Source organism: Calidris pugnax, unplaced genomic scaffold (genome assembly GCF_001431845.1).
Source record: "Calidris pugnax isolate Ruff unplaced genomic scaffold, ASM143184v1 scaffold50, whole genome shotgun sequence".
NCBI lineage: Eukaryota > Metazoa > Chordata > Aves > Charadriiformes > Scolopacidae > Calidris > Calidris pugnax.
The window spans coordinates 1,673,148-1,688,333 of record NW_015090780.1 but is presented as its reverse complement, the minus strand read 5'-3'; the positions used below and the strand labels follow the sequence as shown (position 1 = coordinate 1,688,333).

Below are 15,186 nucleotides of genomic sequence, written 5' to 3'. Positions count from 1 at the left end.
TCAGAAACTGACAAAAATGTTTAATATTAGTTTGGAAGAAAAAGTGAACCATACTTGCTTAGATGAGAAAAAAAGAACAAAACAAAACAAACGACTGAAGTGTGTTTAGTGAGCTCTCCTGCCAACCTGTCAGCCCACGGCTGGGGCTCTCCAGTGAAACCCAGGCAGAGGGGGAGAAGCCCCCCCCGCCCCCAGCTGCTGCCGGCTCGACGTGTGACAATGCCAACTCACTTGGGACACGGGACACAACTGCGGCGGGTGCTGGCGTATGGAGGCTGCTCTGAGCTGCGTTTGGCTGCCGTTCTCAGCTGTGGCACCTTAATCAGCAGAACTGCAAGAGAAGGGAGTTTAAACCCCAGTTAGAAGGTTTAGAAGTGCCAAGGGGAGTTGGGGGTCATGCGTGTGCCGCCTGGAAGGCAAGTTATCCGGGAGGGGAGTAGGGGGTGGTCTCGTTTCTGAAGCTGGTGAGGGCTCAGGGGGGGCTGCGGAGGCAGGGCTCAGCCCATGGAGCAGGGGAGCAAACGGAGCTCCCGTTGGAAACTCTTGGCTGTGACTCTTTGGCACTTGGTAGCGGAGCCGTTTCTGCTCAGCAGCAACCAGGAGATTTCTGCTCAGCCCCAAGCTCTGTGTGCAGCATAAAAAAATAAAAAAAGCTGTTTTAATGTCATCACCACCACCTCTCAGGGTGGGGTCAGAGGGAAAGCACTGCAGAGCCAGTCACGGCAGAAGAGATGATGTGAGGAGGGAGGCAGGGAACGCAAAAGAGACTTGTCTGCAGAGATGGGATGAACTCAGGAGCTCTTCCCTCTGTGCTGGGAGGACAAGTCAGTTGGCTAGAACCAGCCAGCGTTGGGCAAGCACCTCTGAGGGCAGCAGCTGAGGCTCTGCAGCCACCCTGCCACCCCTCAGTGCCAGCAATAGCCTTGGTGCGCTACCTTCCAGCGGTTCCCACACTCGTTGCACACGACGAAGGTGGTCATGGGCTCGTCGGAGCTGCGGGTCTGCACCTGGGGGGGGACAGGAGGGAAATGAGAGCCCAGCATCACACAGGACCCCTTGGCGGGGGATCACGGGGAGCTCCCTGTCCCTCCAGCCACCAGGGATTCATGGTGGGGGTGACACTGCCAGGAATCAACGAGACACCAAAGCTTGGGAGGGCAAGAGGAGCAAGGGATTCATGGTGGGGGTGACACTGCCAGAAATCAAGGAAACATCGAGGCTTGGGAGGGCAAGAGGAGCTTTCCCTGTAAAATGAGTCTGGTTTTACACACAGATAAACACCTCTATGTATGTGCATATATAAATATGACCCTCTCTAGCCTGACACTACCTGCAGCATGTTCTGGGGCAGCAGGTTCTCTTCCTCACCCCTTCTGCTGCCCACCGGAGGGCTCTGGAGGTGGACATACCCACAGCCAGTCCCTCATCCCCCAGGCAGAGATGGAGCTGGCGGCAGCAACACATGAAAAACCACTCAAATCCATTCTTTTACAGCCCCGTCCTACGTCCTGGCCTCAGGAACACACTCCGAGTTACCAGGTTCTGCACATTCCCAGTCTGTTTTGCATTTGAGCCATTAAGAGACTCCGATATTTAACCCAGATGTGACCGCTGCCTCTGACCGGCTCCTGCCAGAAACACATGCTTTGCTAGAAAAAATCAGATTTCCATGGCATTTGAATACCAGAAGGCAGATCTACGCTGAAAATACAGGCACTCCCTGAGCAAGTCAGACAGCAGAACTATGTCAAGGGGTAATTATGGTGATCTACATGTGTAATTACCCAATATGCAAGAGTCACAGTATTTGCATGATGCAAATTAAGTGTGTTTTGCAAGCACGCCGGATAGCTAAATCCTGTTATTCTCACACAGTATCACTGCCTGGCTTCGAACCCTTTCAAAAAGGCCAGTTCATCCACTTGGCACTTACAACCTCTCAGTCACCAAATAGTGATTTCACTGGAAAACTAATAAAAAAAATAGAGAAAACCTTCTGATATTTCTATTTAGAAGACACCATCACCACCCGCCCCAATTCCAGGCAGTCGGATCCCAGTCTGCTGCAGGTGGGGACAGAGCCCCAGCGCCGCTGTGGTGAGCGAGACAGCCCAGGCAGCGCTTCCAGTTGACTTACTGGGAGTGAGACCTCTTCCCAGAGCCAGCCTGTGGGATGTGAGGCTGCTGTGGAGCCAAAGGAAAACCCCTGCTCGGGCGCCTGGCTCCTGTCTGCCTTCGCACGTCACGGCCAGGCGCACCAAGGAGTTCTCACTCGCCGCTCACACACGCAGTTTGCACACACCCACTCAGTAGCAATTGCGTGGTCGCTGGTGCATTTTTGGGTATCTGCACATTCTGAAACACTGACTCACAGCAAAGGCACATTTATCTCCAGATGCCTGGCACAAACACGGGAACTGGTAACGCGCGAGGCTTCCAGCAGCTGTCCATTGAGAAGAAAAAAATCCCTTCTGCCGGCTCCCATCACTGCTGCGTTTATTCCTCATGTTTCACCTGTTTCGTGCTGTTTGATTTTAAATAAGTTGGGATTTGTCCAGCCCCAGCTTACCTAGTCTGAATTTGCACTTTTAATACCACCAACGTGCCTGCCTCGGTTTCTACAGCCTCTCTCCTCCACATCACCCACACCTTTTCTTGTCCCGATCCCCACATTCCCAGCACCTGCTTTCCATGTGCTGCTCCAAAGCTTCCTTGGTGCTGCACAACCCCTGCTCGTGTACAAACAGGCCATAAAAAAAAGTTACACAAGCTCCAAGGAAAGATGGGTATGAAATCAATGCTTTTTAGAGAACCTCAAGTGTACGAAAAGGTTCTCTCCACCAGTGGCAAACTCTGTGCTGTTACAGAGCAGAAAGAGCTTGTGACCACGATGGACCATCTCCTGTGGGGAATGTGGAAGCTGCAGGAGCAGGAAAACTAACCTGGGTGTAGGTGCAGTTCTTCTTCTTGCATTTCCCACAGGTGAAGAGGTCGGTCTGCGTCCCTCCTGTCTTGGCCATCTGATGCTCCCGGATTGCTTCTTTCGTCATGGCTTTTCTGATCTCCTTCAGCTCATTACTGGCCATTTCCTTTAAAAAAAAAGGTAATAAAAATCACATCTGTTCAGTTTTACCACCACACCCACTACACTGAAACAAGTCAACAGAGCAGGGTGGCCCAACAGAAGACAGAAAGCCTTTAATTCCTGGTTTCTGGTTCATACCTAGGCCCCCCCTGTGATGATCTGAAGGCCCAACAGACCCTCCACATGGCAAACCCCATTGCTAACTCACTCCCCGTGCCCTCTGCTAAGAAATCTGCAACCCTGGCAGCAGACCAGCCCCTTGCTTCAAGCTGAACCACGGGATACATCCCCTGGGAGAAGCAAACCCTGCTCCTCAGGCTTCCTCACCTCCGAGGTCATCACCGCGATCTGCTCTGGGGTAATCGCCCCGCACAGCACGTTCTTTTTCAGCTCAGGGTTTTTGGAGTCCTTCAGATTGGAGATGCGGCTCCTCACTCGGTTTTTGTACTTCATGTCGGTGTTCTTGACATCTTGGTAAATGCGTACAGGGCAGTTAAGGAGTCTGCCATCAACCCAGAGGCCTCCAAGCACTTCCTACACACCTCATGAAGAATGGGGAGCGTCACCCACTGCCAGGACACAGTTGAGGGTGCTGGGACCCAAAAGCAGCATCAGCTCTGGGAGGTTCACACTGGACTCGAGAGCAGGCTCATACAGAGTCCAGCAGCTTTCAGTTCTGGCTTTTTCACTCTGCTGGAAATAATCTCTACTTTCAGCTATGCTCAGGTTCTTCAACCTGCTCTTTCTCTCAAGAAGGTGGCCACAAAACCCTCCACTACAAGAGATCAGCTGCATCTCCAGCTCCCAAATCAAGCAAACCCCTGGCTTATCTCAAATGGACACAATCCCCATTGCTCCGTCCTTCCCACAGCTCTTGCCTTTACCAGCACACTCTCCTCAAAGGGGGACACAGGGAAGCTGCACAAATTTGGAAGCAGAGCTGAAAACAGGAAATAGCATTTGGATGGGACATACAATCTGGGAATTACAGCCCATTATGGCATGAACAAGAAAGAAATAATTATGTACCACACCAGCGAGGGCTGTGTCCTGAGCTCCCAACACCCCACCAGTGGTTCCTTCACAACCCACAAGCTGGAACCAGACCCAGAACCCCAAGAAGCGGAGTTGCAGCAGAACATTTATGAAATGAAAGACCATTTTTTCCTCCGAGCACATGAATTTCGTGGCCTGAGCTGGAACCAGACCCAGAACCCCAAGAAGCAGAGTTGTAGCAGAACATTTACGAAATGAAAGACCATTTTTTCCTCTGAGCACATGAATTTCATGACCTGGAGGCCTGCGGGCCCTTGAGGAAGTCCTGTAGGGTAAGGATATATTCTTCAATCTGGGCTGCTATGTGCTCACAGTCGGCGCCAACGGAAATATAGTCGTCTGTAAGACAGGAGAAACAGGAGGTCAACAGCTTCCAACCAGGCAAGGGGTCCCCAGGCTTGGTATTTCTGAGATACAAATCCAGATAGTTTGCTATTTTGATTTACATGCTCTTTCCATCAAATGGCATCTTGGCCTTTGCTCTAGCTCTCCCCTGACCCCTTCAAAAGGGCAGTGATGAAAATAGACCAGTCCCACCAGTCTGTGCCCTCTGCCTCTCTAGGAGATGGACTGCACTAGACAAAGTTGCCATGAACCTGGCCCCCAAAACACACAGTTTTTCTATATATTCTAGGTATAGTTGAAATTAAACATATATGGGCAGGAACTGAGTCTCAAATATCAGTGTCAATGAGAAGTAGCTCGACTCAGACCAACAATCTGGCAGGGCCCAACATCGTGCAGCACCAATTAAAGCTTCATTTCTCTTTCCAGCTCAAGACTCTGCCCCTCTCCTTTCACACGCTGCTTCTTGCCAATTAAACAGCATCATTTACAACACAATAACCAGTACGAGTTTGGACGCTGGGAATGGCAACCACCACCACGAAGTAGGGAACAGGGATAAGCTCATAGAAAGACTCGAGGGGACTGTTTCCCAGATTTCATCTGGAAAGGCTTTTTCTACGAGTTATAAAAGATATTTAATGCAGCATATATGTATATAAACACACGCATGCGCACAGTAAGGCTAGAATTAAAGACTCTGTGAACTTCTCCATCTGCTGTCTACATTCCTTGGCTCCAAATTAATAAAACTCTGCAGTGCTTCGGTCCTAATTTTCCAAAGGGATCTGCAATTTGGACAGAGGAAGCATGTGCTCAGCTTCAGGTGTTTAAAATCTGCCTTTCAGAGATGCTGAGCACCTACAGTCACCTCTCATTTGAGATGGCACAGTCTGAGTGCAAGAGAGACCTAATTCCACCCCAAATCCAGAGGACCACAGGATTTAAGGGGCTCCGGTCCGCAAAGGCAGGGGAGCCAAGGACCAGATGGTGATTGGCATAAGCCCCATTAGCAACAAATTCCACATATTGAGTTACAGCTTCATTTTTTGCCCCGAGGGTAAGCAGAGACAATAACAGGGTTTCCCCTCCCACTCACCATCAGCCTGCAGGGCTGTTGTCAGCATCTCCCTGCATTTGTTGCGGACAGCATCGCAGGTGACGGGCGCCGGAGGGAAGGTGGTGATTTTGGGAGTGGTGGGAGTCTTCGGAGGCTCCTGCCTTTTGTTGGAGCTAAAAAGAGAAATTTCACCCCTTAGAATGTCTCAGTGGGGGGTCAGTGAGAGCAGAGGAGGGATCAGCAGGTGTGTGGCCAAGCATCCCATAACACAAAACCAGCCAGAGGAACACACTGCAGAGACATGCCCTGAGTCAGCGTATAGAGCAATAGAGCAACCAACACCATCAACCCAGACACGAGCTCTCCTCTGGGCTCTGCTGGCTGAAAACAGAGGGTTAATCCATGAAGCAGGTGAGGCAGCCACTTCTGTTATTGAACACGTATCACAACCAGTGAAATTGGGCATTAAGTGAACTTGGGCATTAAGTGAAAGTATTACAAAGCTGTTGGACACCATCAGTAACTCAAATATATTCAGGACTTCCCCAAACCTCTGTCTGGTACCAAAATGGGTATAGAAAAACATAGAGAACATGGAGAACATGGAACTTTATTCCCCTCTCTCTTCCCAGGATGCAAAGTCCAGAAGTGCTCTCAGCAGAAAGGGAGCAGCAGCCACCACCAAGGTTAATCTCAGCAGGTGCTGGAGCTGGTTTTTCATTTCTCATCCTTTATTACCAAGATGTCAGCAGCAGGAAAGAGAACAAAAAAGCACTCTAGCTCTCTGTAGCTGACAAGGCATGCAGCATGCTGCCTTCTGGGGCAGGAATCAGAGGAGCCTACACCAGCCCCTTCAAAAGAAGGGGCTGCTGTGCTAAGGAGAAGAAAGAAAATGGCTGAAGAAGCTCTGATATAAAAAAAAAAAAAAACCAACAACAAAGCATAACACCTAAGAGGATCTTCCTTTTTCCTGTAATCTGTACAAGACTCTGATTACTCATCTCAGATCACCCCTGCACAGCCACACACAGCTCACACAGGTGCCAGGCTGCCAAAGGACTAATAAATACTGCTTTACTCACAAAAATAACTTCATTTCCACCTGCAATCAATCACAGACACAAGCAAGGGAATGCAAGCACCTGCCTCAGCCAGGTTATCTGCAAGGGGAGCTGCTGGAGAGCCCCGAGGTGAAGAATCACACACTGAGAGGTTTGTGTGCCCGAGGAGGAACCTCACCCAGCACCCACGGCGGTGAGACATCCTGCCCATAAAGCCTAACATCTGCCCACAGAGTCAGTTAGCCCTGCAAACACTGCTGGTAAAAGATTTGGGCTATTATGATTCCCAGATGATTTTATAGAGCTTTCTCCCCCCCCTTAAATCTAGGCAGCAGAACAGCAAATTTTTCAGCAGAGATTGCTCTGACTTTGGTGTTTGGGCCATAAAATGTACTGTATTTATGGGCAATGGCTGGTAACATGAATGCAGTAAGAACAAAGGGGAAAAAAAAAACCAAACCCTGATATTTCACCCAAGCCCATACTGGCTACATCTCTAAGATAAAGTGGATTGACAATTACTTTTAAGCTGGGTCACTACTGCCAGTTCTTTGCCATCAAGAATAAATGTTATGAAAAGGCACTTCCACTACACGGTCCTGGAAGGGATTTGTCAGCCCAGAAAAACAGGGCTGAGCTGGAAACCTTCCAAATCCACCACTGTACAAATGGAGCCAGGCAACTGCAGGGACTGGTCCTGGGAGTCCCTGATGCTAAGTTCAAACCCAGCCTCTTCAGTGCCTCAAGGTCTGTAGATCATCATTAGGGCTACTGGATTTCCACAGTTCAAAACCTTACCAGGCCCTTTTTAAAAGCATCCACCAGCACATCTTCAAAATTGTTCAGCACAAACCGTAGAAGAATTATTTCTTGCTCAGATGAAAGAGAGAGATTACATTGTGAGCTTTCTTTGTGTTTCTCTTTAAACACTTTTTACCAGCTCGTTTTCCTGGTCAGCACTGCAGGAGATTATTAAGGAACAGATTTGTGCTCAAACAGCTCAAAACATTCAGTAGGATTCACACTGTACGTACTACCAAAAAAATGAAACAACTTAGCTCACAAATAATCAATAAGATGACTTTCTCCCATCCGGGATGTACAAATCACCATCAGGTACTTCTGTGCTTAAAAAGCTACACACAGATCCCAGGCAGCAACACGGGGGTGTTACACAGCAAAACACATACAACTCAGGAATAACTCATCTTAAAAAACCACCACAGCTGATCTTGCATACAACAGTTTGGAAAAATGAGCCTTCCCAAAGGATAAAGGCAAAAAGCCTAGAAAACGTACCTACAACAGAAGGAAAGGCTGAAGGAATGGGAGCAGTTTGCAGCAGGGAAGACCTAGAGGAGATAATTTCTGAAATAATGGAAAGCTTGTTACAAAGGACAGTAGGAAAAAGCCTCCACAATTCCTAAAGGACAACAGCATGAAGAAATGGTCTGAGCAAGACAGGTTTTGATTGAGAGCAAGTTCCAAATCATCAAGGAAGATTCTGCCAAGGGCAGCTGTGGAAGTGTCTTACCCTTAAGTTTTTTAGGGTTTTCAAAGACGAGCTTGGAGAAAGTCAGGGAGAGTTTGGGCTGTCCAGGGAAAGGGCAGCAGGAGAAGCTTCCCTCAAAGCTCTTCCAGCTTTCACTTTTGTCTCACTTTTCAAGCAACAGTGAGCAAACCTGAGCAAACCACTGCACGTGAACCCTCAACGCTGACCTTCACCACATTCAATACTTAACATCAGGTCTTCAAACAGCTCATTCTCACAGGTCATGCTTGATTTTCAGGAAGTTTCTACCTATAAATGCTATTGACTTAAATACTTAGGATGTTTATTCCCCAGAGGTAAAAGAAAAGCTAGGCAAGATGCATGGTTATCCCACTTCTGTTAGCTGATGAGTAAAGACATATTTGCCCACATACACACACATCAGACATGCCCTGTGATGACAACTGATCAGTCACAAATTAGATAAAACAGACTTCTCAGCCATTCCTAACTGTACAGTAAGTTATTTATTAAGCTTTAGAAATTATTTTATAATTAGAAGAGCTGGGAAATAGACCTCAAACACACCTAGAAGGCTTATTTCAGGAAATCCTTGTGGTTCACACTGTTCCTGTTCAACAGGAGAAAGAGGCTGTAAATCTATCCTGGCATCAAAAATTCATACATAAAACCAGCTACGCTGGAACGAAATGGTGGCAAAGCAAGAGCCAGGGACTGCAGCAGGACTCGGGGCTGCTCTGGGAGAAAACCCCACGCAAGAGCTGAATTCAGGCCACGGATCCAAAACCCTCCTAATAAAGACAGTTTAGAGTATCCTGGAAAAGAAAAAGCTCGTGCTGCCAGAGACGGAGAAACATTAGACACAGCCCATTAAAATGTACTACACTAATGGTCTAAAATACTACAGCAGGGCAGAATATGCTTTGGATTACAGCAAGGCAGCCTTAACTGCTCAGGTGCCAGCTCCACACTGGCTGGCGCAGAGCCTCCAGGTCTCACAGTGCTCCCTCTCTGCTCTCTACAGAGGGATTTCTTACATCTGCCTTCCAGAAAGCAAGGCGTTTCAGGCCAAGAGCTATTCAAGTATTTTTCCTTGACAAAAAGAGGGAGGTCTAGCCAAAATCTATCAGACTAAGTGGCTGAAGTATCTGAATACGAGCTGAGCTCTTTGGTGTCTTGAGAGCGGCCTCATCTGAACCAGCAAGCACACACCGAGCAACTGGTCTGACTCCCTTCATCACAGTCTGTGTGCAAAGAACAAAGACTTTTTGCTGCTAATAAATTATATTTTTGTCAAGGCAGATTAGTATGACTTTGCAGCACTGGAGAATAACCGTTCCTGGCTCTGTAAAGAGAGCCTGGCTCAACAGCTTGACACCAGGAGCCAACCCATTCTGCCTGCCTGGGCTGAGCTAACCTGTTATCTGTGTGCCCTGTACAACCACAGGGATGCTTTGCCTTTCAGAAGATGGAGGCTGAATAATACAGAAAGCATCAAGGGAGAAAAAAACCCAACCCTGCAGTAGCTGCAGCACATCCTCAAGACACAGGGGAGGCTCAGCAGCACAAGACAAAAAGCTCCACTCCACCTACCCCACGATAACTGTCTGAGAGCAAGGGGACAGCGGGGGTTTGCCTCTCTACCTACAGCCAGGATCCTCCTCCCAGTGAAATCACTGCAAGCCTCAACCTTCAAACCAGATGCCCCAGCAGAACCAGCCAGTTTGGCTCGTGAAGTATTCACTGCCACTGTGCCCAGGGAATGTCTCACACTTCCTTCCCTCCAGGCTCCGCATTTCCCAAGGTCAATTTTCCAAAAGTTAAATCAGAAGCTTCCCCTTTTTCTTTGAATGACAATACTACTGTCTAAGTTAGTCACATGTGTCATCTTTCCCCATCAGGAACAGCCACTACGTCTTTCCACACAGGCTTCTGCCCTATTACCCTGGAGGGAAATCATTCAATCACAGAATGGTTAGAGTTGGAAGGGACCTTAAAGATGATCCAGTTCCAACCCCCTGCCCTGGACAGGGACACCTCCCGCTAGATCAGGTTGCTCAAAGCCCCATCCAACCTGGCCTTGAACCCCTCCAGGAAAGGAAAGCTGCCTCCCCCCCCCCCAATAAGGGCACACACAAAGGCTCATGCCCATGACTGAGTTTAAGGTTGCATTACCTTTGGTCTCTTGAGTTACTGGTCTCCTTTGAGGAAGATGTTGGCAAAGACAGGCTTTTCTTTTTCTCCTCACTTTTTTCCTCAGAAGCATCTATATTCAAAAAGAAAAGAAATGGATGCTAAAGGGTTTGGGACTGGTCTTTATGCTACAACCTAATCAATGTCTTATGACTCCACAGTGTTGGCCTAAGGCAAGTTATTATTCTCCAAAAAGGCGAGTTATTATTCTCCAAAAAAAATCAGGAAAAAAAACACCTTTATGGCCTCCCATGTTTTCCAACAGACCTTTTGCTGGCCTCTAAGTAGGAAGTAATTCAAACAAAAGCTTTCCTCACCAAACTAAAGAGAAATCACCTTCCCTGCCTGGGAGATAAACTTCCTCACAAAACTTGTCTCATCACAAAAGCTTCTTTCATAGTGCAGGTTGGATCAAGTTCTCTAAAGCACCACTAAAAGCAGCATTTGCAGCCAACAGCACCGCAAGGGCCAGTACGGGCTAGTCCTTCTGGGAACACAACTTCTAGTGTTTCCCAAGTGCTGTTGGAAGCCAACAGCACAGCCCTGGAGAGGACTTTCATCACTCTGTAAAACAAGTCTGACCCAGAGATAAACTGTCTCAGCCAATACACATTCCCCCTAAGGTGGAAGTGACAGTCTCAGCCAGGACAGGAAAACACTCTTCTAACACCCATTTAGCCCATCAATAAACACCAAGCCCTGGGGTGCAGACTAGAGCCAGCCACACATTTCACTTTGCCTCAAACACAACCTTGATTTCGTTCTTTTTACACACGGCTGCCCAGAAGGTCTGTTTAAAAACAATAAAGAGTGTTTGAATTCCACATTGGGGTATTTTGCCACTGGGAAACACACAGTCTTGCTCGAGGGACACAGGCAGAGCTGCCCTTCCGATCTCAGCACTGCAGAAGCCTCATTCTTTTATCACAAAGCTAACCCCTAAGACCATATTTGTCATCCCTCCATCTGCAATTTGACATTAGTTTGTGCTATATCAGCATTAAGATTCCTCAGACAGAATTACAAGCTTCTGCTTCTCGGCGTTCATCACCATGGAAGTCTTCCCAGCAGGAAACACTCCATGTAAATGCATCTACAAGGTGTTAAACTAAGGTCCTTCTCCAGCTCATCACCCAAAACACATTCCAGCATTTCTCTTTCCAAGCCGTTGCACAAGGCTGACAGCACACGCTCTATTAATGTCACAGAGCACAGGGCAGGGAGGAGGGTTCAGGGTGCAGATACTGTTTCTGCAAATAACATCCCTAATTGTTATATGGACGGGTACACGTTCAGAATAGTCCTGAAGCTTTTTCTTCTTATAGTCCTTGAAGCTTTCCTGCTTTTTCGAGGATGAGCTCAATAAACAGGAGCTAAATCTAGCAGAACGCATGGCAGGAGACAAAACTTGAAGGATAGAGGGTGCAATTGTAAAGGCTGATTTGCTAGAATGTTCTATTCAGATCAAGAAATAAGCTCTACTGAGAAACCCAGCCTCCCGCTGGAACCAGCTCCTTCACAAGCTGAATTTGACAGGAACATGCTGATTTTTCTTACCTAGAAGTTTTTTCCAAGATTTGATGAGGGATTTGGCAAGCGCTATCACTTCTTCATCTGTGCTCTGCTTTCTCAGTGCGTTTACTGACATCCCGATGCGGGTGGACTGCAAGTGAACATCCACATGAATCATTCCAGAACAGAATTGTTAGTTGTTACTAAATGCAAATCAGAAATAAGCACGATGAAGTCAAAGAAATGATCAAAATATGAAGTATTCAAGGACTTCCAGAATGATTATCTCCTTATAACTCTGGAAAAGCGAGGTGACACTCCAGCTTTCTCAGAGTGATCAGAAGCTCAACATCCCATCACCCAGAAATGCCTTCTCTACACACCTATAACTGACATTGAAGCTTGGAGCGAAAAAATCCAAGATGCTTATCTCCCAGTTGTAATTCTGTTCACACTTCCCTGTCCTCCTGAATATCATCATGACAAAGACTTAAAGAACTTCTCCCACGACTGCCCTTTGTCTTTGCTACATTAATCTGGACTCTCCTCTTTTTGAAGCCTAAGAAAGGATTTGAGCAGTGACTCAACATTCACCTCATCAGCTGTGCACAAATTTCAGGCAACCCATGGTGGCCCAGAGCTATTTAATGGCCCAGCCAAAACCCATGTTCAGCACTATTTTCTGGATTTAAAGTTTATTCTGATGCTTTGAGTGAGGCAAGAAGCAAGAGGAAAACTATGAAGTTTATTTAAACAACATTTTGAACTCATCCAGATGCAGACTTCAGCTTTTCATCCTCAGCGTGCAACTCACCTGCAGCAAGTCCAAAGTCATGGGCATACTTTTCAGTTCTTTCAGTAAATCCATTGCACCGTCCTGGATAGGAAAAAAAATGAACAGAATGAATGTCTCAGCTTTTAGTAAAGAAATGCAACAGCTTGGGAATAAATTCAGAAAATTGAATTTAAAGGGAAAAGTGTCCCTAAAGTGTCAGAAAGATGACTGCTGGGATTGCTGTTACAGAGTAGACTCCACGGTCTGGAGGCACCTGAGCTATTGGAATAGGTGAAACAGAAGAGCACTGGAGCACCACAGATCTTTGCTGGTGTATGGCACAACTGCAGCATTAGCTTATTATCCTTACCTGGGAAGCTTAACATTTTTAACACCTGAAAAAAAACACTCTGAATCACAACTGTCCCCCCAGCACACACTTGGGGAGTAATCCTACTATTAAACTCATTGTTTTAGGGGACTCTGATTAATTATATCAGCTCACAAGAATAGATTTAACATAGTTGCAAGAACTTCAGGCACCCACCTAAAGCTCAAAATCACTGTCCAGAGCCAAAGCTAAAAGTATCCTCTTTCTACAGCCTGAAACTTACTGTAGGTGTTTCCAGCTTCCACATGAATACCCAACTCTGCTCAGGACAAGAGCTGAGACCAGGAGCAAAGCCATCAAGCAGTGACACTGAAGAGCTGTTCACCCGAAATGCATTATGTGGAGTTTCTTTGCATCAGCTCTTCAACCCAGAACCAGAAAAAAAAAATCTGAGTAGGCACTCTGTAATACCTAGAATTGGTAGTCACTCAAAGAAACAACAAGACAGAAGCACTAGTGTCCCCCCAGCAGTGCTCAGTGGATCACAGCCTGGAGTACGTCCGTCTCCATTCAGCTGGCTCTTTCCTCCCATCCCCCTTCTATCAAACAAGGCCTTCCAGTGTTCACATTTAACAGCTCATTTAAAACACCAACCACTCCAAGCCATTTGCAGCACAAGAACCCACAGATTGTGGAGCAGCAAAGCAGCCTGCACCGACAGACCCCGTCCTCCCATTTCCGAGTCATCACAGGACACAACCCAGCTGCTGCCCTACAGACCAGATGCTGAGAAAGCCAAATCAAAGCCAAATCAAAGCTTTCAGCGCACACACAGGCAACTCACACCAGTATAAACCAAGCATTACCATACCCAGAACGAGCGACTTCCCACTCAGGCAGTTTCACACCTTTCTGCTCCTCCAACAGCCAAAGGGACTCCGTTAAATCCAGCCCTTAAGATACAAAACGACCATGTGATTCCCATCTCCATTATCAGACATGGAGACACTGGGCACAATGGCAGAAAAGGGGGATCTGCCAAAAAATCTAGAGCAACAAACAGGTACTCCAGGCAACCATCCTGCAGGAAGAGGTCACAAATTAGCTAATATACAAGAAACACACCACGGTTCAGTACCACACAAAATGCCAACCAAGAGGAAAGATTTCATACCGCTCAGTTAAGAAGCTGCCTCTTTCTCAACGAAGCTGGGAAACAAATTCTGCAAAGTTGCTCCTTTCCTATGTCAACAATGGTGCTGAAAAGAACCTGCCATCAACGGGAACAGGCATCACAGGCTGTGGTTTAGCCCTGACACACTTTCCTGGGCTGTCACAACAGCTACACAAGTGCCAGCGCTCACCCCTACCCACACCTGGCAGAGCCAGTCCAGCAGCCAAAAGTTCAGGTGACAATCACACCCGGCACCCCACCACCCAAATACCACACTCCCCAAAGACCCTTCCCCTCCTCACCCATCACTCCCCACATCCTCCCTGGCCCCAAAAAACCCTCTCCCCCACCCTGAACACAGCCCACCTCTGGCACAAACCCTTGTCACCCAGCTTGCTGCCTTGGCACTTGTGTGACGCTGTTTGTACTCGTACAAACACCAACTGACATACCCCATGAGGCAGGGAAATACCTGCTACTGTCACCCCAACTGCCACACGGGTTACAGCCCACCCTGTGGGACCCCCAGGGTGCAGAGAGCAGCAAGACCAGCCCTCCACACTCCAATGGAGAGCGAGAAGAAGCGGTGCTTGCACAGGATGGGGATGCAGGAGATAAAACCAGCAGCATTTAGGGCTTCTCTGAAGGCAAAACAGAGCCCCAGGTGGGGGGGGGGGGGGGGGGGGGAAGGCTTTTTCTCCACCACCATAACGGCTGCGTAGAGCGGGAGGGCCCCAAAATGGGAGCTGGGGAGGGCCCCCCTCCCCGCGGAAGGGGGAGGATCCCTCACAACGGGCACTGAAGGAGGAACGCGGTGGGGGGGATCCTACATCCCGGCAGCGAGGAGGGGGACCCCGCGGAGATGGAGGCCCCGGCTGCCCAGACCGGGAACGGGGGAGCCCCCCCCCCGGTCCCCCAGCCCAACCGGCCAGCGGGAGCCCTGCCACTCACCGCGCTCTTCTTGGCCACCATCTTGTCCAGCCGCCTGGCGATGCGGACGATCTCCTCCTCCCCGCCCATCGCGCCGCTCCCCGCGGCGGCCGGTCCCGGGGAGGGACGGGGGGGGCTGGCGGTCGCTTCC

The 15,186-nt window shown here is 48.4% G+C and overlaps 1 protein-coding gene across 6 annotated transcripts; it reads right to left on the bottom strand.

Moving 5' to 3' along the window:
- Positions 1 to 15,172, bottom strand: TCEA2 (transcription elongation factor A (SII), 2). Of its 6 annotated transcripts, none has more exons than XM_014954387.1 (10): positions 15,057 to 15,172; positions 12,640 to 12,702; positions 11,871 to 11,976; positions 10,296 to 10,386; positions 5,586 to 5,719; positions 4,424 to 4,480; positions 3,413 to 3,567; positions 2,943 to 3,089; positions 936 to 1,007; positions 1 to 331 (listed from the first exon to the last, which is right to left on the bottom strand). In XM_014954387.1, the coding sequence occupies exons 1-10, from the start codon at positions 15,123 to 15,125 to the stop codon at positions 323 to 325; spliced, it is 903 nt and encodes a 300-aa protein (XP_014809873.1). In that variant the 5' UTR covers positions 15,126 to 15,172; the 3' UTR covers positions 1 to 322. The 6 variants fall into 6 exon arrangements, with proteins under 6 accessions (XP_014809873.1, XP_014809909.1, XP_014809864.1 ...); XM_014954423.1 differs by lacking the exon at positions 15,057 to 15,172 and adding an exon at positions 13,803 to 14,004; XM_014954415.1 differs by lacking the exons at positions 1 to 331; positions 15,057 to 15,172 and adding exons at positions 13,803 to 13,884; positions 14,106 to 14,151 and having other exon boundaries at positions 906 to 1,007.
- Between the last annotated feature and the right edge of the window lie 14 nt (positions 15,173 to 15,186).